At 45.4% G+C, this 24,582-nt stretch overlaps 1 protein-coding gene across 1 annotated transcript; it reads left to right on the top strand.

The window, feature by feature from the left end:
• The first annotated feature begins 4,825 nt into the window (after positions 1-4,825).
• Ube2z (ubiquitin-conjugating enzyme E2Z) lies at positions 4,826-23,945 on the top strand. The gene is made up of 7 exons (NM_001037643.2): positions 4,826-5,189; positions 7,230-7,302; positions 9,419-9,606; positions 12,264-12,375; positions 14,492-14,604; positions 18,731-18,821; positions 22,030-23,945. The coding sequence occupies exons 1-7, from the start codon at positions 4,867-4,869 to the stop codon at positions 22,198-22,200; spliced, it is 1,071 nt and encodes a 356-aa protein (NP_001032732.2). The 5' UTR covers positions 4,826-4,866; the 3' UTR covers positions 22,201-23,945.
• The last annotated feature ends 637 nt before the right edge of the window (positions 23,946-24,582 follow it).

Below are 24,582 nucleotides of genomic sequence, written 5' to 3'. Positions count from 1 at the left end.
AGGCTGAGGAAAGGAAGAGGACAGAAGGTGACCTGGCAAAGTGTCACCAAGGGAGCAATAGATTAACTGGTAATACTGTTACACAAATGAAACACCATAACCCTTGGGGATATGATGCTGGCACCCTTGATGGGTCACTTGCTTTGGAGGTAATCAAGGAACACTCCCCAGGGAAAGTAGTTGCTTTTCCTTCCCGTGAAAGGCCAAGAACCTGAGAGGCTGGCCTTCAGAGAGCCTTGGAATTGGTTGAACTTAACAGATCGGCAGGACTAGGAATCTAGCAAGTGGGCTCTTGGAGGGAGAATGCTTTCATATCCACTGGGCTACTTGGTATAGCCTCTAAGACTCTTCAAGATCTGTGATATATTAGCTCTGGTGCATGGATGCGGCCATTTTTGTTTAGAGCAAAATGTAAGTGAATGCAAAGATGTTTTTGGGTTTATAAGAATAAACTACAGTCTGAGAAGAGCATAGGAACCAAAATGAGCCCATCCTGAGGTTGGCAGTGTGCTCAGTGGTAGACTCCTTGCCTAGCGTGTTTAAAACCCTGGGTTCTATTCCTGGCTAGGGGGCAGGGAGATCAGAAGAGCATGGGCTTGAGAAGCAAACAGATACAAATGTCAGCCCTGCCCCATCCTAGCTAAGATGGTACTGTCTCCCTCCCAAGTAGTGACTTCTTCATCCCTACAGTGGGAATGAGACTGATTTTTGGTGATTGTAATAAAATTAAATATTACAGGTAGTATATGTAAATGAGGAAACATTAACGTACTCTCCCAGTTTCACATGCTGCTGGGGGCCAGGGCAAGCATTCAACCAAGTGAGTCACATCCCTGTCCCCATCCACATTATTTTTTGACAGAGTCTCACCCAATCTGAAGCCCAAATACTTTTATTTTTTATTATGTGCATGCATCTGTGTGAGTGTAGGTGCTTTAGGGGGTCAGAAATGTTATATCCTCTGGAGTTGGCATTTCAAGCAGTTGTGAGCTACCCAGTGTGGGTGCTGGGAACCAAACCTGAGTGCTCTGCCTGAGTAGTTATGGGCTGCCATTATTCCATTATTCCTCACGCCCAGCTTATACTGGATATCCAAACTCAGGATCTAATGCGTGGGCAGCAAGCCTTTATCCACAAACCATCTCCCAGCTCACAGACTTTATTACTACATGATTAAACAGCTATGGGAAATGATCGAGGTTGCTCATGCTCTCATCCCAGCACTTGGATATGCAGGCAAAAGGGTCAAGAAGTTCAAGGCCAGCCTTTGCTATAGGTCCAAGCAGCTAGGCTTCAAACACCGCCAACAAAAGCGAAGATATTCATGAATGTGAATGTATGTAATGTATGTGTATGTGTGCAGAGAGAGGTATTTTCAATTATTAAAAGCTTTAAATATCTGGTCCAAGTTCTGATTTTTTTTTCTTTGTTCAAGATTTATGATCTAGTAGAGAAATATTCATGTATTCCCAACATAGCACCAAGACGCAAGCCTGCGCACTGGGGGAGAAGGGATGCCCCAGACTGGTGGGACACACCACTGGGAAGCCAGAGATGAGTCTTCATTGTGCCTCTCCTCAGAAAGGCCATCTGAACACTGGTCAACCCCTACCATCTGAGAATGACGCTTGCAAAATTGTGTTGGCCCAGCGCAGACACAACATGAAGCGGGTTGGGAGGAAGTTGATATGGAGCTGTGTTCCTATGGGAAGCTGGCTCACCGATCAGCCATTCCCAGAGGGCATAGAATTAGTTCCAGCAAGCATACTGTTGCCCTCTGGCCAAGTTCCCTATGGAAAATAGCCAGATGTTGCCTTGAGAAAGTCAACGGACACTGGAGGAAGTTGGTCAGCTTACTTTGTGTTCAGCCTGCTCTGGGTCCTTATGTCATCCTGGCCTCTGCTCTGTCAGTGCCTCCCATGAGGGCTGGTGAGCTGGCCCTTCAAGCACCTGCCATCTATCACACCTTGACTTGCAGTTTGGCTCAGCACTTTAAAAACACATCTGAGGAGGAGAAGGGGGAAAGGTGAAGTGCTAAGGAGACATGGCCAGGGGGAGGGCCAGTGTCTACCATGCTGGGTCTCATTTGCATCCTCCTGACCTTTGTGCAGTATCTATTGAACATTAGGCCCTAGAGCTAGGTGTCCTCGTCGTCCTTCCTGCTCTAGAGGAGGCCCTAGCCAGTGGCCAGTTGTGAGTAACCAAACCACTGAAATAAAACAGCAAGAGCTGTAATAAAGGTGTGAATAACCAGCCATAAGAACCTGAAGAGGGAGTAATTAAAGCTAATAAATAATAATAATAATAATAATAATAATAATAATAATAATAATAATATGCCTGGAGATGTTACGGCTTGGCAGAGAAAGTGGAAGTCCAACCGGCTTTAAAGGCCCTGTAAGAATAATGAGAGTTAATAATTATTATTGGCCCTGGGCAGTCATTGCGCCCCATTCATTATCATACTTTTTGCTTTTAGTCTCTTCAGTTGTCCCAGTTTTACTAGGAGGAGCAGAGGTTTGGAGAGGTTCTTCGGCCAGAGGTGAGGGAAATAGTATTGTAAGCATAAAAAGCATCAGGAAGAAAGGCCTAAAGTAGCTGCACGTGGTTCCACATGCTTTTAAACCCCAGTACTGGGGAGGCAGACACAGGTGGAATTGCTGTGAGTTCAAGGCCAACCTGGTCCACAGAGTGAGTTCCAGATAACCAGAGCTGCATAGTGAGACATAGGGGGATGTGGTAAAAAGGAGTAGACAAGTCAGGGAGGTGCCAATTAAAAGTACAGTACCGTCGCTTTTAAAAATACTGGTGCAGCCCTGTGTGCTAGTGCATGCTGTTAACCCCAGCGGTCAGGAAGCAGAGGCAGGCAGATTTCGGTGAGTTCAAGGCCAGGCTGGTTCACAAAGTGAGTTTCAGGGAAACCAAAGCTATTTTTCCCTCTGTATCCCTGGCTGTCCTGGAACTCACTTTGTAGACCAGGCTGGAGCCCAAACTCACAGAGAACTGGCAACCTCTGCCTCCTGAATGCTGGGATTAAAGCCATGTGTGCCACCCCTGCCCAGCAAAATAATTTTTAATAAAATGTTATTTTTTTTAAAAAAAATCAAACCCTAGGAAGATACATCAACACAACACGGAAGCTCCATAAAATGGTATACTGACGAGTTTATTTCATGTTATGTTCCTAAGGTGAACCACACTAAGCTGTATACACAGATAACACCCAAACTAGAGTTCTGGGTGTATACGTGTGTGTGTGTGTGTGTGTGTGTGTGTGTGTGTGTGTGTGTGTATAGCAAAATGACGTCTGCTCTCAGTGTGATCTCATGTGTGTGACTGACCTTCTGTCTGCCCGTTGTCATTCCATCTGTTACAAAAGGCTAATAACAGTCTTTACATCACAGAGCTGGGGAGAGAACAAGCAAGATAAAGCAGATAAAAATATGTGTACCCTTAAGCACTCAATTAATGGCAGCCTCAAAACACAATAACGTATTTGCTATTTCCAGACCATTTGAGAAAACGCACAAATGTCCAGAACCCAGGCTTTTCACTTGGTTTTGCTTTTTTTGAGACAGGTTGTCCTTTTGTAGTCCAGATTGGCCTTGAACTCAATTCGTGACCCCAACTATCCTACATCTCATGACCCTCCTGACTCCTCAGCCTCCCTAGTGCTGAGATTACAGGGATGTACCACCACAGGAGCCGGGCTTCTGTGGGAGTAAAAGAGAGAAAACAAGAGAGTTGGAAGCAAGATCCAAAGTGAGGCTCTATTTGTTCTAGAATGAGTGAATATTCATAAACATACTAAAGTTAATGTGAATATTTCATTGGGTGTGGTGGCTTATGCAAGGTCATCTTAGCCCTAGGAAGGCTGTGGTAAGCAGCTACATATGGATACCTTGTCTCAAAGAAATATTCATACACTTTGTTGTAGAAATATCAGTATGTTTGTTAAGGATGTTTCAGACCAGCTGAAAGGGTTGTGTAAATTCTCAGTCATGTGGTAATTAGCAAACACACATACACTCTTATATTCCTGTTAGTTTTCCCTAGTCGTAGAATTTTCTTATTACAAATCTCAGTATAGTTCTAAGAAATCAAGAATTTCAAACCCCTAGTTTCAGAATTAGTGGGTAGAAAAGGTACTGATTTTGGAATCAAGCCTGACACGTGACTCCGACCAAGCTGTCAACTTCTGTGTCATTAACTCCAGGGCAATGCCTAGCAACATCTCCTGGCCTTTGGCGTGCCCTTCATAAATAAATATTGAATAAACTGAAATGAGGTGGTGTTTTATTCGCAAGTTCTGATTCCGTTCTCCTTCTTGATCCATCCGCAGTTAGGGGACAACAGTAGTCGTTGGTGGGAGAGAAGACTTGCCATGATCCCTCACAGAGCTGTAGGGATGTGAAGGGCCCTAAACTAGTCAAGCTCTTCCTTTGGTTGCCCTACTGGGAAGCTGGACCTCAGTACTATCCCAGGATTGAGCATCGATGGTCCCTCCCGTTAAAGGAGGAGCTGTGGCTCTCTACATCTTCTGTGAACTGTCCTCTCCTACATCAACACTCCAACATAAAACCTTCAAGCAAGGTGAATGCCAGCGTCTCGGGCGGATCGCAGAACCTGCGCCGGCCTGGAGCGCCGGCCAGTCCGCTAGCCCCCGCCCCCCGCTCTGGAGGACCGTGGGTGGACGCTCTGGCAGCACGCCTCTCGCTGGTCCGGGCGGAGGTGGGCGGAGCCAGCGCCACCCGGGCTAGGGAAGCGGAGGGTGGGGACACTCTGGCCCGGCTCTCGGTGGTGCGGGAGCAGCGGCCGCTCTGGTCGGCGGACGAGCTGCTGAGCAGTCCCGGAAGCGAAGCAGCGATGGCGGAGAGTCCGACTGAGGAGGCGGCTACGGCGACGGCGGGCGCCGGGGCAGCAGGCCCAGGGGCGAGCGGTGTTGCCGGTGTGGTCGGCGTTAGCGGGAGCGGCGGCGGGTTCGGGCCGCCTTTCCTGCCGGATGTGTGGGCGGCGGCGGCGGCGGCGGGCGGGGCCGGGGGACCCGGGAGCGGCCTGGCTCCGCTGCCAGGACTCCCGCCCTCGGCCGCTGCCCACGGGGCCGCGCTGCTTAGCCATTGGGACCCCACGCTCAGCTCGGACTGGGACGGCGAGCGAACCGCGCCTCAGTGTCTACTTCGGATTAAGCGGTGAGCCGGGGTTTTTCCTCCCTCATCCCGGAGCTCCAGGGCTCGACCTTCCCCACCCCCCACCTTTCCCCATCAGGGCTCACTCCCGCCTCGAGTCTTCAGGCCCAAACCCTGCGGGCGTCTACCAACAGGGCCTTAGTGTCGCCCTTTCCCCTCCCTCTCTCCCTCCCTCTCGCCTCAGCACGGGGCCCTGCAGCCTAAACAGATCCACGATTGCCCTCGGGCCTACCCCGCCCCTTAGCGACCTCCGGTGAGCCCTGCAGCTCTGTTCCGGACTCCCTATCCCTACCCCTCCCGTTCACCCGAAACCTGACCCTTTTGCTCTTCTGCAACACTCGGTCCCGCCCTTCGCACCTCCCCTCTAACCTACCCCACCAGCTTACCTAAAGGCTGCCCTCAAGCCCCACCCATCAGCCCCCCATCTCTCTGGAGTCCTCGCTTGGAACATACTCTACCGGCATTGCCCAGTTGCAGACTCGAGTCAGTCTTCTTTTTACCTTTCCTTTCCTCATTTCCCCACCATATGGTGCTTTCCACGGGTCTAGATAGCCTCCCTGACTTTCCAGATCATCTCTTGAACCCCCTTTCCGGACTCCCCAAAGCTGTCTCTCACACCAGAAATTCAGCGTTCCTCCCATCTCTCAGTACCATTGTGGATTGTAATATTCTATTCAAGAACTTTTTTTCCTGAGTTTACCCCCTGGATTGTCTGGTTGACTTTTGCGAAGCAGATGTACTCCATTCAAGATTAGCAGCAAAAGGCCTAGGGCCTTTCTGTGCTTGTTTCTTGGGTGACTGATCTTAGATCACTTCATAGATAAATATGTTTGGCAAAAGTGCTCACTTAGTGAAGTACCTATTGCATGGCAAAGGATAAGAGTGTTGAGCTTTTAATTTTGAAACTTGTTTCCTGGTGACCAGATTTACTCTTTTCATGCCCCCTTATCTGAATATTATCCCAAACATTCCAAAACCCCTCAGGTGTCTTCCCAGCTGCGTATTTTTCAAGCTTTTAATTAAAAAACAAAACTACACCATGCGTTCGTGTAAAGTATCTGGCACAGTGCAGGACACAGAACAACTTCACAGATATTGCCACCTCAAACTTAAACTCAGAATACAGCTCTCAACTCCTGAGCTGTTTGATTCTCCTAGTCCTGATACAGCTTTGAGTTTGGCCTGTACAAACTTCTTTGTTATGCTACCCTACTGTGCCCCCAGACTTCCTCATAATTCACTTTTTCTGAGCCAGTTCTCAGCTGATCTATTCTAGTTGGTTAGTGGTCCAGAAGTTTCAAACATCCTAGTTACTAAATGGCATCTTTCAGAGACGAGATTCTGGTAATTTCAGAGGATTCCTTTTTCCCCAAAACAGCTCCATTCTGTTAGTTTCCTGGACACCACAGGCCATGGTAGACTTGTACCCGATGGCTTCAGTCTCCTTACTAGCAAAGCAAACCTGTACAGTTTTTTGTTTTTTTGTTTTTTTGTTTTTTTTTTTTTTTTTTTGGTTCTTTTTTTCGGAGCTGGGGACCGAACCCAGGGCCTTGCGCTTCCTAGGTAAGGGCTCTACCACTGAGCTAAATCCCCAGCCCCAAACCTGTACAGTTTATGGAATAACTTTTGTAGCAGACGTAATGACGCCTTCCCAGTTAGTTTTGAGAAAATCTCTGTGCTCAGTTGTAGTACCTGGGAATCTGGGAGATAGGAAGTAAAGGAGTTTCCATGTGGGAAGAAGTAAGAGTAAATGGGATGTGGCTTTTCTAGGGTGACATCTGATAGCATGGGATATTGGCTTATTTTTCCTCTCTCGGTCCCCCCCCCCCCCCCGAAACAATGCCTCTTTGATAATAATTTGCTCTCTGCCTGCCTGACAAGTATTCAGCTGAGATTTCTCAGCCAAAAAGACAGGGCAAACATATTCAGTACCAAGCACCACTTTCTCAAACCCTGGGTTAACTGAAGTGATAATAGCTGTTCCTCTTAAGGGATTTCCCTCTTCCTTCCTCACTCCTCCTACCTCCTCTTGGTGTTATACAGGGATATCATGTCCATTTATAAGGAGCCTCCTCCAGGAATGTTCGTTGTACCTGACACCGTTGACATGACTAAGGTAGGTAATGTGATGGGGGAAGGGGCAGGGGGATTATGTGACATTTGGGCCCATAAAATTGAAAAGACCTAAAAAAATAATAATTCAGCTCTCCTCTCTGGTTATACAGATGAAGAAATCAAAGCCCTGAGAAAGTAAGTGGCTTGCCCGAGGCTACATACAGAGAGGTAGTGCAGAATCTTAAATAGGTTTGCTGTTAGGGAACATAGGTATTGTTTGGCTTAGAAAATCCTCAGATTGACAAGCTGTACCTCTTGTTCCCACTTAGCTCTTTTTTTTTTTTTTTTTTTGGTTCTTTTTTTTTTTTTTTTTTTTTCGGAGCTGGGGTCCAAACCCAGGGCCTTGCGCTTCCTAGGCAAGCGCTCTACCACTGAGCTAAGTCCTCAACCCCCCCCCCACTTAGCTCTTAACAGCATCTTTCCTCTCAGCCGCTCTGTCCACTGTAGGTGATGTGTATGGTCACCTGCCCATTGTACTCCCGTCTCTTCCTTCTCAGCGTCTTGCTTTGACTGTGGTGCTGTAAGTCAGGTGCAGGGAAGGCAAGGATGAGGCTATCTTGGCTGAAGTGTCTGTGATACAGATTCCTAGTCTCACCAGTTTGGAGTATCTCTCACCCCAGAGACCTATCTGCTCATCCTCTACACAAGAAGCTTCTACATAATAGTCATGTTCTTCTGGAATATATACCTAGGCTTCTGTCATTAAATGCCCTTCCCTTAGGAGTGAAGTTGGACATAAGCTGATGTTGGAGGGGAAAGTTGGATATCCTAAATCTAGGATTTTAAGCAAAAACCAGTGAGTTTAGATTTCCTAAAGTAAAAACTCGGTTTATATATTGTTATAAACTTTTATTTTGAGTAGACTTTCTTTTAATTTTTTTTTCTTTTCATGTGGTTGGAAATATTTTTCTGGTGACATGCTGTCTCCATTCAAATGCTAGGGTAGTATGCTAATTTCTGAGACCTTAAAACTGATGCCAGTTGACTTTACTATTTCCAGAGTTTGCAGACTAGAACATAACCTACTGTGTTGCCAGGGCAGAGTAGGATTATAGATTTGAGGCCTGGGAGTACAAAGTCTTTTTCCCTCTTGCTGTTTGAATTCTGAGCGTACTTAAGTCATTAGTTAGAAGCCTTTGAAAAGAGCATAGAATTGAGTCAGCTCAGGTTTGCTTCCCTTCTTGAAGGAAAATTGTGTTCAATAATGGAATAATTACGGCTTGTGAAGGAAGAGAACTGAACTTAACGTTACGTTTTTAGGATACTTATTTACTTGTTTGTTTGTTTGTTTTTACAACAGTGTTGGAGAAACTTGGGGGGAGTGCGGGGAGTCCATTGGCCATGAGTGGACCTGAGTTTTTGTGTGTGTGTGTCTTTGACACGGTAGTTTTGATCCTCTGGAGGAAGCCAACAGACAGCCTTTGTATGCATGTGGTTATCAGTTCTGCACTGTTGTTGGCATTGGTGCTGTATCCTCCAATCCCCTTTTCCATTCATCTTCCCTCCCCTTCTCCCCTTTCTATCACACAAACACAGAATGGACTTGCATCATAAGCATGATTAACCTTGGCGAATCTAGTGTCTCAGTAAAAATACGTACTGAGGGGTTGGGGATTTAGCTCAGCGGTAGAGTGCTTGCCTAGCGAGCACAAGGCCCTGGGTTCAGTCCCCAGCTCTGAAAAAAAAAAAAAAGAAAAAGAAAAGAAATACGTACTGATTTCCTAAACATAAAAACCTACCAATATTTTATATTGCCTATTTTATATATTTAGGTTCCACTTGTTGTCTGTAACACTGATCAGGGAGGTCTGGTGGGAAAACAAACAAAACAAAACTTGTTTTAAGGTAATATTGACGAGGGTCACTTTTTACCTTGGGATTTAACTAACTTTTGGACATAACCTCTGAGTGTGGCATATGATGCTATTCCACTGTGATGGGATTTCCTTACATTGAAGACCTACTTACGTGAGTGAGCCCAGCTGGTTCATTCTGTATGGTGAGGATGTGGAGAATGCATGCTGTTGGTGACTGCTTCTGTGGGGAGCAAGTGGAAGCTAGGAGGGGTTGTGGTGGGGCATCACCTCACAATTTTGAGATGGGGTTTTATTTTGCAGATTCATGCATTGATCACAGGCCCATTTGACACTCCTTATGAAGGGGGTTTCTTCCTGTTCGTCTTTCGGTGTCCACCCGACTATCCCATCCACCCACCTCGGGTCAAACTGATGACAACGGGCAATAACACAGTGAGGTTTAACCCCAACTTCTACCGCAATGGGAAAGTCTGCTTGAGTATTCTAGGGTAAGAGGAGACTTCTAAGAAGCCAAGTTGGTGTTAGCAAATAATCGCTCTAGGGTGGCCTTCATCAGTTAGGGTTCCTCTTTTGAACCCACAGCACAGACGTGATTGAATGTTCAGTTCTCAGGATGGCACATGGCTGGTATCATTCTAGATGGGAAGGAGTAAAGTCACATTATTACATGTAAGAAACCTCTTACGAAGTGGTTTATTACGTGTGGTCCTTGAGCTGCCACAGCCTCATCTGCAGATTTGAAGGTCCCGTCCTAGAAGTGTATCTCAGGCTCTGGGTACACACTGGCCTGCTCTCTTAAAGGCCATGCAGGCGGTTATGCTGTATACCCCTTTGAGAACTACTCCCTCGGGAAACATTAGGGCCTTACTTTTCCCCCAGAGGCTTGAGAAAGGCTCCAGGTCTGCTGAATTCATGTATAGGTGTCTGATTGGAGTCTCTTAATGGGCACCTTTGGAGGTAGTGGTTTAATTGAATAAAAAAAAATCTGAGATTAGAAATCATGCCAGATACCAAGCAGCTGTCAAATATACTCCCGGGCGCTACTAGGAAGTTGCTTTGTGGAGTTCTTACTCACTCCCTATCAATTGCCTTTGTGAGTTTAACATTCAGAGTGAAGAATATCCTGTAGCCTGTTTTGGGTTCTTTTGCAGTCCAGGTTTCCTTGAGGTAGAGAGTAAGTGTGGGTCGAATGTTAAGAAAGTTGCTGTAACTGGTGATGCTGTTTCTTTCTTGCATCCAGCACGTTTCTATGTTTGTGTGTGAGAAAGGCAGCTGAAGGACAGTAGAAATGTGATATTCTCTCCCTCCCTCTCTCTCTCTCTCTCTCTCTCCCTCACTCTATATGTCTGTCTCTATGTCTCGGTCTGACACTGTCCCCCCTGCCCTCTCCCCTCTGTCTGTCTGTCTTTTTTTTACCCTAGAATTCTCAAGTCTAGGGATATGGTATACTCTGCTAGGATTATGACAGCTGGAAAGTCCCATTGAAGGAAGATTATCTATAATAAGTCCTTCATTTTATTAGGCTACATAAGTGTCTCTGCTGGTGGAATTGGGTGTATATCCCTTAATAGTTTGGAAATTGAGTCCTGGGTTTTGGTATGAAGTTTGTTCTTAAAAGTATATGTGTAGTAGGTTTCCCTCTGTAAGCTACTGTGAAGTCATTCTGGATACCAGCTCATCCAAGATGGTGGTTGAGGGAAAGCAGCAGAAGTTTGTTGCATGATAATGAAAGATCCACCCTGAAATAGAAATTTTACAGTTAAGAGTCATGGAGTAAGAAGGTTCTTAGGCAGTTTTAGTTGGCTCCATTAGCTTTTTGGCCCAATTCCCTCTCTTCATACCTAGAAACAACTGCTAGGGCCACTGCTGCTGAAATAAATGGAATGAGAACTAACCCTGTCGGTGTGAATTGCCACATGTAAGGGGGACAGCATGGGAGAGAGCGCTCTCTGGAGGTTTACTCCACACCTGTGACTTGGGTCTTCCTCAGGTGTAGAAGGGAAGGGCCATGGTTACTTAACTGAAGTAACCCAGTCGTGGCTCAGGCTGTGTTCTGTTTCCATCTCTCGTGCCATCTTGTTAATTAAATGAGCTAAAATAAATACCTGTCGGGGGTTGGGGATTTAGCTCAGTGGTAGAGCGCTTGCCTAGCGAGCGCAAGGCCCTGGGTTCAGTCCCAAGCTTCGGGAAAAAAAAAAAAAAATACCTGTCATGCATGGTAGGACAGATTCCTATAATAAGTTCAGGGATACTTGGTCTACTTAGCAAGTTCTAGGACAGCTAGGACTACATTAGTAACTCCCTACCTATAAATAAATACTGACACCTACCTCTAAATAAATAAAGGAAGGAAGGAAGGCAAGCATTGGCATTCAAGTGCTCCACTCTAATACCTAATGTGGTTTAACCAGGAGTGGTGTAGTATATTTCTCATCCCTGGCATTCAGAAGGCAGAGGCAGGAGGGTTGCTTTTAAGTTTAAGAATAGCCAAGGATGTATACCAAGACCCAGTCTTAAAAAATATGTGTGTATGTGTGGGATATTTTCCCTGGTGTTGTTTTCTATCTGATATTTTACATATTGTCAGACACTCCACATTCTGTAAACACCCCATCGTTTCTGTCTTAGCAGGGTTGTCGTAGTCAGAGAATTTGACTCTGCTTGTCTTGTTACAAAGCTGAATCTATAAACTTCAACATGTGTCCTCATAGGCCTCAGTCACCTTTATGCTTTTGACTAGCTGCTCTCCCTTCACCAACTCTGTTACCACCAGTAACTAATAAGTTCCTTGAAGTCACAGGTTAACATTTAGACGACCTTTAGAGTTATTTCCCTAACTTGGGTTCTTGTTTTGTTTGGTAGGATCACCTTCCTTGGTCACTGTTTATTTTCTAGATCAAAGAGCATCTTTTCAAAGTTGTAGTTCTTGCTTGCTCTCTGTTTTATTCTCATTTGATGAGAGAATTTAGGCATTCGCCTATTCTGGTGAATGAGGGTAAAACAGAGGCTGGGAATTTCCCAAGTGTTAATAGTGAAAGGGCAACTTGGGTGAGTCACTCACAAACGGTGGGGATGCTGCTGGCGTCAGGGTGATGCTGCACAGGGCTGCTCTCGGCATCACCTTCTCCCTCTGCTGTGTTTGCAGTACGTGGACTGGCCCCGCCTGGAGCCCAGCCCAGAGCATCTCTTCTGTGCTTATCTCCATCCAGTCCCTGATGACTGAGAATCCCTACCACAACGAGCCAGGCTTTGAACAGGTAAGGGCTGTTGGGCCTTGTGCTGAGACCTGCAGTATTGAGCTGTAGGTGCTCTGAGCTACCCTGGAGAGTCCTTTTCTGTTTTTCCACCTAGATAGCCTCCACATAATACTAGTATATAGAGAGGGAAAGGACATAAGTGCTCTTTATTTGCAAGAATTGCAGTATCAGCTGGGCCTGGTGAAGCACACCTTTAACCCCAGTCCTAGGGAGGCAGAAGCTGGTGGAGCTCTGAGGTTAAAGCTAGTGTAGTCTGTGTGGTGATATCCAAGCCAGCTAAGCCTCCATAGTGAGACCCTGCCTCAAAAAAGGGAAAAAAGAAGAAAAGAAAGAAAGGAAACAAACAAATCTTACAATAAAATTACTACATATTTAGCTTGGGTTAGCCAACTTAGTCGAAGTAGTATCATTTAGAAATCAGTTTTGAGGGTTGGGGATTTAGCTCAGTGGTAGAGCGCTTGCCTAGCAAGCTCAAGGCCCTGAGTTTGGTCCCCAGCTCCGGAAAAAAAAAAAAAAAAAAGAAATCAGTTTTGAGCCTATTTTGGGAATTTTTGATTTTTTTAATTTATTTTATGTATATGGGTAGTTTTTTCTATATCTATGTTTGTGTACCTCATGAGTGCCTGATGCCAAGGAAGTCAGAAGGGGGCATCAGGTCCCCTGGGACTGGAGTGAAGAGACATCAACAACCATGTGGGCCCTGAGAATCAAACCCTGGTCTTCTACAAGAGCAGCAGGTACCCTTAACTGATGAGCATCTCTGCAGCTCCATGCCAATGGGTTTTTAAGTGTGTCTGCATTCTGCAGTATGGCCTTAGTGTGCTCTGCAGTGACTGCTGCCTGAGGAGCTAGCTCCCTCCCCCGTATAATACCAAGGATCAAATATACGGAACTTAGCCGTGAAGTGCTTCCCTAACCCTTTGAGGTTTTCATTTTGAAACAGGTTCTGAGGAGTTGTATAGGTCAGTCTTGAATTCTCTATATTCCAAGCAGACTTGAGCTTCTTTTTTACGTAAGATTAGTTTTTGTTACTTGTACTTGAGTGTGTTGTATGGTATGCCTGTGTGCACATGTGCACATGGCATGGAAGCTAGAAGAGTTGTAGAGGGTTATGAGCTGACAGGTATGGGTGCTGGGGTCCAAACTTGGGTCCTCTGGAAGTCTTTGTAACCACTGAGTCATCTCTCTGGTCTCCTAGACCTTGAACTTTAGATCCCCTTGCTTCAGTCTCTCCAGATGGTGGGGATCACAGGCCTGTGTCACCAGGTCTTTCTCTAGCTGTCTATTATTTTGGAGATAGGATGTGTAATTATTTACATAGTTAGAGTAGCTAGTCATTAGTTAAGACAGGGATATTCTAGTTGGCACTGCAAAGGGCATAGGAAATACACATGGCTATATGCCAGGCTGCGCTAGTCCTGTATATTATACATTGTTTAGTATTCATGCTAACTATAAGGTAAATATTGTCCTAATTTTCAGGTGAGGAAATAGAGGTTTTCTTTTTCTTTGTTTTGTTTTTGTTTTATTTCTTTTTTTCCCAGATGGTCTCATGTAGCCCAGGCTTAACGTGTGTGTGGTGTGTGTGTGTGTGTGTGTGTGTGTGTGTGTGTGTCTATGTGTGTGTGTGTGTGTCTGTGTATGTTATGCACATGCATGCTTGGGATAGAACCCTGGAGCCAAAGTGCCTTATAACTTATTTGCATCTGTTTAGCCCAGCTTTTGACTCTATGTTTATTTGGAGTGTTAAAGATTGTTCCTTTGATAAGTTTACAGAGATAGAGGAACCTACAGAGAAGAAAGAAATTAACCAGGCAGCTCCAGAATTGTTCCCCATTAATCTTTACTTAATAAGTCTTTTATTGAGACGCAGAATAATCTGATGGATCGTTTGCTGATTAGTTATTTGACCTATAATATAATAGAATGGGTGTTTTTATGTGTAGGGAGGTCAGGGGTCCACGGCTTAGCCGTCTTGGATTTACAATGGGAAAGGCATTCTTTTCATTCTTTCACTGTATATGTTTGGGTCATGTACTCTGTATTAACCCTGAAGTATCTTTGCACTGCTTTTCTCTTTGACTAAATGGGTACTATGGCGTCTGTCAAATTACAGGAAAGACATCCAGGAGACAGCAAAAACTATAATGAATGTATCCGGCATGAGACCATCAGAGTTGCAGTCTGTGACATGATGGAGGGCAAGTGCCCCTGCCCTGAACCCCTACGGTATGTGCCCAGAGGACCCACTAAGTGTTTGTCCATTTCGGAAACTTGGTTTGCGTCTATGAGGACCTTTGTATCAGAGTCTGTTGTCAAGAAAGGTAGAAAAAAAGAGAAAGATGGATTTTTTTTTTTTCTTTTCTATTTTTTGGAGCTGGGGACCGAACTCAGGGCCTTGCGCTTGCTAGGCAAGCGCTCTACCACTGAGCTAAATCCCCAACCTGGATTTTTTTTTTTTTTAATTCCTTTTTTTATTTGCTTGTGGTTTTTTGTTGTTTTGTTTTGAGGCAGGGTTTCAGTATGTATGTAGCCCTGGCTGTCCTGGAACTTACTATGTAGACCAGGCTAGCCTTCAGTTCACAGAGATCTAGATGCCTCTGCCTTCTGAGTTCTGGGATTAAAGGTATACACCACCACACCTGGCTCCAGACCTACAGTCTTTTACGCTGGCTGGGCAAGCACTTCACCACCAAGCCCCAAGCTTTTGTTCTCTTACCTGATACTCCTTGGGTTGTGTGTTTCGCACATTCACCTGTGGGTGGGTGCGTAGCAGCCAGAGGCCAGCATTGACATCTTCCTCTATTCTCTAGCTTTTGAGATGGGGGTTTTTGTTTTGTTTTAATTTTAATTTATTTATTTATTTTTCTTTCCTTTTTAAGATTTATTTATATATTTTATGTATATGAGTACAATGTAGCTGCCTTCAGACACACCAGAAGAGAGCATTACAAATGGTTGTGAGCTACCATGTGGATGCTGGGAGTTGAACTCAGGACCTCTGGTAGAGCAGTCAGTGCTTTTAACCAGCCCAAGATGGGGATTCTTTATTGAAGCAAGCTGGAGTTGACCATTTTTGCTTGATTGGATGGCCAGCAAGACTCCAGGATCCACCAGTGTTCTCCCTGGGAGCATTAGGGTTGTAGATGTGTGCCATCACAGCGTATACATGTGTGCTGGGGATCTGCATTTGGATCATTGAGCTTCCTTAGCAAGCACTCTACCTACCAACTGTCTTTTGATTTGTTTTCATGCAGGGTTTTAAGTTTTAAGGTAGGGTGACCTGGAACTCCTGATCCACCTGCCTCTGCCTCTATAGTTCTAGAATTACAGACTTAACATTATTGTGCCAGTCTGGTTCATGCTAGTTTATTTCTTTTGGTTTATACTTTTAAAGAGCAAGTGGCTGTGGTTACCCAAGAACTTATTCAGAATTTTTCTGTTTGTTTGTTGGGTTTTGTTTTTTGTTTTTGTTTTTGTTTTTGTGTGTGTGGGGGGGTGGCGTTGAGACATGGTCTAACTATATACTCCTGGCTATCCTGGACTTGACCTCAACTTGGCCTCAAACTCGGAGAGAGCCACCTACCTCTTCCTCTCAAGCTGTGGGATTAAAGGTGCAGGGCCTCTCAGTTCTTTAAGAGTATGAAATGTGATGGGAAAAGCAGTGTGTGTCTTCAGGGAGCCCCTTGATCACCGCCCTCTTGATGAAGGCCGAAGAGCCAAATGAGAGTGAGTGCCGTAAAAACCCACTTGAGTTATGTTCTGAGCCATAGCAGAGTCAGAGTGCAGATTCCTCAGGAGGGGGGGTGTGCTCACTCCGTAGCTTGGATACTGGAAGTCAGATCCCCTGGAACTAGAGTTACAGTTGTGAGCTGCTGTGTTATGTGTTAGGACATAAACCCAGTCTTCTAGAAGAGCAGACAGTGCTCTTAAATACAGAGCCGTTTCTCCAGCCCCAAGGAGGATATTTTCTTTTCATATTTTTATTTGTTTACTTGAGATAGGATCTTATTATACAGACCTGGCTAGTCTTTTTTTTTTTTTTTTTTTTTTTTTTTTTTGGTTCTTTTTTTCGGAGCTGGGGACCGAACCCAGGGCCTTGCGCTTCCTAGGTAAGCGCTCTACCACTGAGCTAAATCCCCAGCCCAGACCTGGCTAGTCTTGAACTTGCAGAAATCCTTGCCTTTGTGTCCTCAGTTCTGGGATTAAAGGTATATACCAAAATGCTTATCTTTATTTTGTAATTGTAATTACATGAATGCGTGGATACATTCGTGTGGGTGCAGCATCCAGGGAGACCAGCAGAGGGGGTGTCGGGTGTAGTTAGAGTTCACAGGCACGCGCATGCTGAGAGCCAGGTTCTGACCTGTGGCAGTAGGCCTCTCTCCAGCCCAAAGATCAGTGTCAGGTGCCTTTTTCTCTATATCCACCTTTTCTAAAATACTGGGGAGATATGCCATGATACCTGTGTGGGGGTCAGAGTTCATTCAGCCTTGTGGAGTTGGTTTTCTCTTTCCACCTTTGCATGGGTTCTGGCGATTGACCTCAGGTCATGCTTGTTTAGCAAGTGCCTTTACCTGCTGAGTCACCACCAACTCACCTCAGTATTTGAGCGGGGTTTTTCATTGAACCCAGAGTCCTCCAGTGATGACACTGCCTAGCCAGCAAGTTTCAGACATTCTCTTGGTTTTTTTGTTTTTAAAGATTTGTTTATTTATTCTGTATAAGTACACTGTAGCTGTCTTCATGCACACCAGAAGAGGGCATCAGATCTTATTGCAGATGGTTGTGAGCCACCATGTGGTTGCTGGGATTTGAACTCAGGACCTCTGGAAGAGCAGTCAGTGCTCTTTAACCACTGAGCCATCTCTCCAGCCCAACATTCTCTTGTTTTGTCAATGCTTAGGTTGCAGGTGTGAGCCGCCACGCCCGTCTTTACTGTGAGTGCTGGGGATCTGAGCTCAGGTCTTCAGGCTTGCACAGCAGACACCTAGATGACTGTGAATCTCCATAGACGTTCTAAGGATGCCAAGTATTGTTTATGATTTGAATGGCCTGTGAAGACAGTGAGCAGTGAACATAGAGTGAAATGAGGTCGGGATTCAATAGCAAGTGCTTCAAGTGCTCGGGTTCAGTGATTCTAGAATTATAAGGGAAGTCAACTATTAACAGTCATCTGTTCTTTTGCCTAGTATCTGGTTTTTTGTTTTTTGTTTTGTTTTTTTTTTTAATTGTTTTATGTAGATGAGTACCTGAAGACATTTTTTTTTGCTGTCTTCAGACACACCAGAAGAGAGCATCAGATCTCATTACAGATGGTTATGAACCACCATGTGGTTGCTGGGAATTGAACTCAAGACCTCTGGGTCTTAACTGCTAAGCCATCTCTCCAGCCCCCTTTTATTGTTTTTGTTTTGTTTTGTTTTGTTTTGTTTTTTTGAGACAAGGTTTATCCATATAGTCCTGGCTGTCCTGGATACTCCTGTTGTCTGGTTTTTTTGTTTGTTTGTTTGGTTGGTTTTTTTTCTTTTCATTTTTTTCGGAGCGGGGGACCGAACCCAGGGCCTTGCGCTCGCTAGGCAAGTGCTCTACCACTGAGCTAAATCCCCAACCCCCTTTTTGTTTCTTTTTTAAGATTTATTTATTATATATAAGTATATTATAGTTGTCTTCAGACACACCAGAAGAGGGCATCAGATTTCAGATGGTTGTGAGCCACTATGTTGTTGCTGGGATTTTAACTCAAGATGTCTGAAAGAGCAGACAGTGTTCTTAACCACTGAGCCATCTCTCTAGCCCTTGTCTGTTTTTTAAAACTATGTGTGGTAAACTAAATCTGAACCTGTGAATGCTTAATCATTTGTCTGTTCTCTCCCTCCCTACCCCCACTTACACCCCAGTGTGTGTGGTGTGTGTGTGTGTGTGTGTGTGTGTGTGTGTGTGTGTGTGTGTGTGTGTGTTTTATGAGAAAGGGTTTCTCTGTATTCCCTAGATCAGGTTGGCCTCAAGCTCAGATCTGCCTGTCTTTGCCTCCCGAGTATTGGGATTAAAGGGGAATGCCACCACTACTAACCAAGAATGCTCATTCTTTAATTGGTATTAAGATTAGGGAGTCGGGTGCTGGAGAGATGGCTCAGCAGTTAGAGCACTGACTGCTCTTCCGGAGGTCCTGAGTTCAATTCCCAGCAACCACACAGTGACTCACAACCATCTGTAATGAGATCTGATACCCTCGTCTGGTGTGTCTGAAGACAGCTATGTATACTCATATAAATAAATATATAAATCTTTAAACATTAGGGAATAAGAGAGAGAGACCTGTGCCTCATGTTTCTGACTATCTGTTTCTTTCCAGGGGAGTAATGGAGAAGTCCTTCCTGGAGTATTATGACTTCTATGAGGTGGCCTGCAAAGACCGCCTGCATCTTCAAGGCCAGACTATGCAGGTAATATAGTCTCTCGTTGCTACAAACCCCACACAGAACATGGACAGTTGACCTCACAGGGGTTACATCCACATATCATAAAATGTTACAACTAAAGAAATCCTTTGTTGTGTGAGGCCAGAGAGAAGACTGACTTGCTTAACATGAAGAGATGGTTTCTAGTTATACTCAGAGTCAGGTAGGAATAATCTGTTCCAGAACGTACATTATAAGCCTTTCCTTTCTAGCGAAGCTCTTTAAACTCTTCCAAGCTTCTCAGAACATCAAGGATGATAAAAACAGTCACTGTAGGGGTTCTGTCCCTGACCCTAAGGGCTTACAGAGAAAAGTGACTTAGGGTAGCAATAGTATACAGTATGATGTTGATTCCTGCTTTAAAGGTAGTAACTAATTCATTCTCCACTGAAGAAATGTGTTCTGGCTTCATATAAGAAAGAATGGACTGTGGGGTTGGGAGATGGCTCAGCAGTTAAGAACACTGACTGCTGGGGTTGGGGATTTAGCTCAGTGGTAGAGCGCTTGCCTAGGAAGCACAAGGCCCTGGGTTCGGTCCCCAGCTCCAAAAAAAAAAGAACCAAAAAAAAAAAAAAGAACACTGACTGCTCTTCCAGAGGACCAAAGTTCACTTCCCAGCACCTACATGGCAGCTCACAACTGTCTCAACTCCAGTTCCAGGGAATCTGACCCCCTCACAAACACGTACTTTATATACAGGCAAAACACCAATGTATATAAAGTATGTTTAAAAAGACAAGAAGAGGGCTGGAGAGATGGCTCAGTGGTTCAGAGCACTGACTGCTCTTCCAGAGGTCCTGAGTTCAAATCCCAGCAACCACATGGTGGCTCACAACCATCTGTAATGGGATCCAATGCCCTCTTCTGGTGTGTCTGAGGACAGCTACAGTGTACTCATACACAAAATAGATAAATAAATCTTTAAACACAAACCAAAAAAAAAAAAAAAAAGACAAGAAGAATAGGCTGTGGTAGCGGATAAGATGACTTGATTAATAAGACAGTTGGTGCAAAGCCTGTAAACCTGAGTTTAGTCTCTGGAACCCGTGAGTAGGTGGAAAGAGAGAACTGACTGTACAAGATTGTCTTTTGTCCTCTGACATCTATACGCTTGCCGTACAGTAGTAATGGCTTGGTGGTGCATGTCTGTAATCTTTGTACTTAAGAGGCTTGGGCAGGAGAATTGCGGTGAGTTAGAGGCCAGCCTAAACTAGTAAGACCCTGATGAAATTTCTTTTTGAAGTGTAGGTTAAGGAAGGACCTGAGACAGTGTTCCATTATGTTGCCCTACCTGCTCTAGAACCTGAAAGTAGACCAGGTTGGCCTAGAACTCAGAGATCTACCTTCCTCTGCTTCCCAAGTGCTAGGATTAAGGCATGTGCCACCACATCCAGCTTAAGATGGGCTTGTTTTCACTCGGGAGGCAGAAGCAGGCAGATCTCTGAGTTCCAGGCCAACCTGGTCTATACAAAGAAACTCTGTCTCAACAACAAAAAAGAAAGGGTTATTTTAACAAAGACAGGCTTACTGAACAAGTCATAGATTCATCTGCTTGGTAAAAAGCTGAGAGTCCCGTCTTGGAGCATTAGTTCATTGGATCTGGATACCTTGTTTAGAAATGGGATAACGTGGCTGAATGTGGCTATCAGCAATCCCAGTTACTAGAGAGACATGACAGGAACATGCAGTGTTTAAGGCTACCTGGGTAGTTGGGTGACAATTTTTCTTCAGATGAAGAAAGGACTGATGATTTTAGCTTAGTGATAGAATTGAATTGTCTGGCATGAAGAAAACCAGGGGTTCAAAATTTGTAATCCCCCAAAGAAAGAGAAACGGGATGACCTAGGCAGTTGACTAAGCTCTCATGGCTTTTCCCCACTCCTCTTGAGCTGTTTGTATTTACACAACACCCTTACAGTAGTTGTTTCCTGGGAGCCTCTCCATGCACTCACCTGCTTTGAGGACAAAGGAGGACAGGGCACACTAAGGATGAACTACTTCTTAGTCCGTTAGAGGTGGCCAGCCTGTCTGTTCTCCATGAGGAAATTTCATCACTAGTCCTGGTAGCAGGCACAGGATTTAAGTCGTGAAGGAACATTGTTCAGTGAGAGAAGAGGTGGAAGCAGCAGGTTCTGGGGAGAAGGGAATGAGGTGCAGGGAGTCAAGGTGAAGGAACATTTGAAGAACCAATAATAAAGATACACTCTAGCCTTAAGAACTGTGACCCTCATGAATGAAGGATGGGCAGTTGTCACAGTGCCCGTGTCTGATACCTGCTCCTAAGACTAACATGTAGTTACTGGGAGTGCATTTGCAGCCTCAGGAAAAAGTGGGAGGGGCTTTTGTGAGGAGTGAACAGAGGAGGGACTAATGTAAGTCATGTATTTTTTTGGTCTCTGTGTTACTGCCATGCAAAGAAAGGTCCCATTTGTTTGAACCCTGGCCTTGGGAATTTGCTGCCATTAAATCCCTATATAACATTCTCTCTCGTTTCTCCCCCTCCCTTCCTTAGACAGGCTCGTTGCTATATATTATTTTTAAAAACTCAAGTTGGTGGGTGGGGTAGGTGGGTAGGTTGGTTTTTTTTTAAAGTATACGCCATTCCAGCTATAGCTTTTTTTTTTTGGTTTGTGTTTAAAGAAGATGGAGGGAGATTATTTCCTTGGGTTTTCATAGGTTGAAAACTCAGGCCCTCGGGGCCAGTGAGATGATTCAACAGTTAAAAGCCTGTCTAGACTCTCGGGTTTGATTCCCAGCACTGATACCGCAGCTGTCTGTAACCTCAGTTCCTGGGGCTCTGAAGCTATCTGCTGGCATCCATGGGCACTGCACCACATGAGCTGTGCAGACATACATATAGGCAGTGTACTCATCTGTATTAAATAAAATGTCAAAAAAATTAAAAAGAAAGCACAGGCTCACCTAATGATTATGGCCTCCCTTCATATTTCTTGAATTCCCCGATAGCCTCATTTGCATATTGGCTTCTTTTCAGAGTGTAAATATATTTTAGTGTTAGCCCAAGCTAGACCTATTTGGGGCAGTAATACACTATTTCATTTGGAACTACTTGGACCACCTGTGCTTGCTGTGTCCCAGAAGGTTGAGCTTGCGTTTCAAAGAAACACTAGAGCCAGAGACTTAAATCTTACATCCCCTTGTGGGTTTTTTGTTTTTTGTTTTTCTTTCACAGGACCCTTTTGGAGAAAAGCGGGGCCACTTTGACTACCAGTCCCTCTTGATGCGCCTCGGACTGATTCGACAGAAAGTGCTGGAAAGGCTCCATAATGAGAATGCTGAAATGGACTCTGATAGCAGCTCATCTGGGACAGAGACAGACCTGCATGGGAGCCTAAGGGTCTAGACCCTGCTCCCCTGCCCCTCCCCCAACTCGAGAGTCCCAGCAGAGCCCCTCCCCTCACCCCAGGGACGGAGAGGCACTGTGCATCTCCCTTCAAAAGTGTTGGCATCCCGCAAGATGGCAAGAAGCAAGCAAACTCAATCCCAGGGTGTGGGAGTGGGGCTGTTCCCAATCTGACCTCCTTGGTGCTGGAGCACCTAGGGCTGTAGTCAATCCTGGATCAGGGCCGGCCGGGGTACTTTTGGAGAGTACCTGGAGTGATGACCTCTGGCAAAGCTAAACAACCAACACACCTCTCTGCAGGGCCAGCTAATTAGGGATAGGAGAAGACAGGAAACGAGAACCCAAGGGGGAGCATGCCCAAGTGGTTTATAGGGATAGCTGGGAGTTTGGGTGGGGGTGCTGTCCATGACACTTAAGCAGTCTGGTTGGTTATCTGTTTGTCTTCAGTCTTGAAGCAGGGCTTCCCAACACCCTCTTCTTCCCCTCCCCTATTATTTCCCATGGGCCAGCATAACTTTGTTTTTCCTAATTTATATAGTCACTGTTCTAGACAGACCAAAGACAAGGAACAGTGGTGGAGTCTGGGCTGCTGATCAGTAAGCTTTACCTAGCACCTGAGCACCTTCTCCCTCACACCATTTCCTCCGCATTCTAGGTTACAGGTAGAAGGTAAGCCAGCTGGGACTGAGCCCAGGTCTCTGTGAAGCCTGCATGGGTGTCAGGAAGCTGCTCACTGTGTCCCCACAATCACTGATTTGAAAGGTTCCCAGCACAGGCAGCTGCAGCGTGTATGGGATTTGAGCCACTACATAAAATAGTCTCTTACAGATTTCCTGAATAGTAGTCAATGAGGGTGTTCTTCTTGGGGTGGAGCATGGGAAGACTGATGCTAGTCCCTATTTTGTTTAGCAGTTATGTCTGTAGTCCCTGTCCTCCCTTCTGCCCTACCCCCATTCCCTGGGGATTTGTGAGCATGGACAGCCAATGGCTTGAGGGGATTGTGGCTGGGACTCTGGAGACTCCTCTCTTTATCGTTCCCTCTTTGTCACTGGCGCTGTTCTTTCTTTGAATTTAGCTACAGTGATCTTCAGCTGGTTGAGTAAGAAGTGTTTTCAGTGGCTCGGGGTCAGTTTAGTACAGTTCACACTTTCAGGTTTGCTGTTCTGACTCCCAGTGGGTGGTTAGTGATCCACGGGATGCAGGCCTTCTGGTCAGTGTCCAACCCTGAGGAATGGAGAACTACCTGCCCTGCCCGCTGCTATAAAGGTCTCTGCCTTGTGGATCATGGGACTCCCTTGGAGAGAGAGGGAGAAAATAGGGCACAAAGAGGGACCTCTTGGAAGGGCAGAAAGCAGAGAACTGGACAGGGACAGGTCACTTGGGGAGCAGTTTTGTTTTGCCTACATGGAGGCTGGGTCATATGTGGAGATTTCAGAAGGGACCCTGCTTCCAATTTCCCTCTTCCATTCCCAGAGCTAGTCCAGGGCTGAGAATGCCTTTGGTCTGTGGGTCCAGTGTTGTCTGTCATCCATTAAGTGTTCCCACTTTCAAGTGACAATCTTCTCCTTGGCCCTGCCATGGGGCAGAGCATGTCTGGCACAGCAGCCTGACTTTTATGCCCTAATTTTAAGTTGAGGAAATATATGCACAGGAGTCAAAGAGATGTCTTTATATCTGACTGTACATAAATGAAGTTTTCTTTTTTTTTCCTTTTTGGTGCAATAAAGTTTGTTTTGGCAGAAGGAGGAAGCGCCTGTGGGTGTGGGAGGGTTTGTGTAAAGAAAACACTGAAAATCACCTGGTCCAAACTGTCAGGAGGGAGGGCCTCAGTTTCCCGGAAGCAGAGAGTGGAAGCATCTGTGGGAAGAGCTATTTGTGGTTGGTTTTCTATCATTTGGAAGTGGAGGGCTGTGCCCTGAGCAGTGACAGGAACAACTAACCCCAAATGGACTCAAAAGTAGCTTTCAAAACTGGAAGTGAGCACATCCTGTGAGGGCAGACAGTGTAAAGATGGGCCCAGGCTACAGGCTGTCTGGAGACACCCCTGTTTCAGTGTCCAGATACTGAGCCAGCACTTAGGATCTGACAGCTTGTAAGTGGGGTATAAACTCAAGGCTCTTCTCCATTACTGTCGCATTTGCATGCTCTGAGAGGATTTTGCTTTCTAACAAGGCTTTTCCTGATTGATCAAGAGTGCAGAGAGAGCCAGTGAACGTTCTGTCCTGCCAGCCTGCACTGTAGGCGCAGTGACAGGGTAACGTAGGCCAGTGGAGCCTGGCTTTAGCTTTGCACTGCCTCTGGCATTCACTCCCCTGAGAATCTGATAACTGGTTAACAGGTTGCTGTAAGGACCAATGGACAGTGTATGTAAAAGGAACAGGA

Source organism: Rattus norvegicus, chromosome 10, assembly GCF_036323735.1.
Source record: "Rattus norvegicus strain BN/NHsdMcwi chromosome 10, GRCr8, whole genome shotgun sequence".
NCBI lineage: Eukaryota > Metazoa > Chordata > Mammalia > Rodentia > Muridae > Rattus > Rattus norvegicus.
Note: the sequence above shows the minus strand (reverse complement) of the source record. Positions and strands in the feature narration are given on the sequence as shown.

Excerpts from the sequence above, each read along its gene's own strand:
- Ube2z (NM_001037643.2), top strand. The coding sequence starts at position 4,867 with ATGGCGGAGAGTCCGACTGAGGAGGCGGCTACGGCGACGGCGGGCGCC. Across the intron at positions 7,303-9,418 it reads ACACCGTTGACATGACTAAG|ATTCATGCATTGATCACAGG; the intron begins GTAGGTAATGTG and ends TTTATTTTGCAG. Across the intron at positions 18,822-22,029 it reads TTCAAGGCCAGACTATGCAG|GACCCTTTTGGAGAAAAGCG; the intron begins GTAATATAGTCT and ends TTTCTTTCACAG.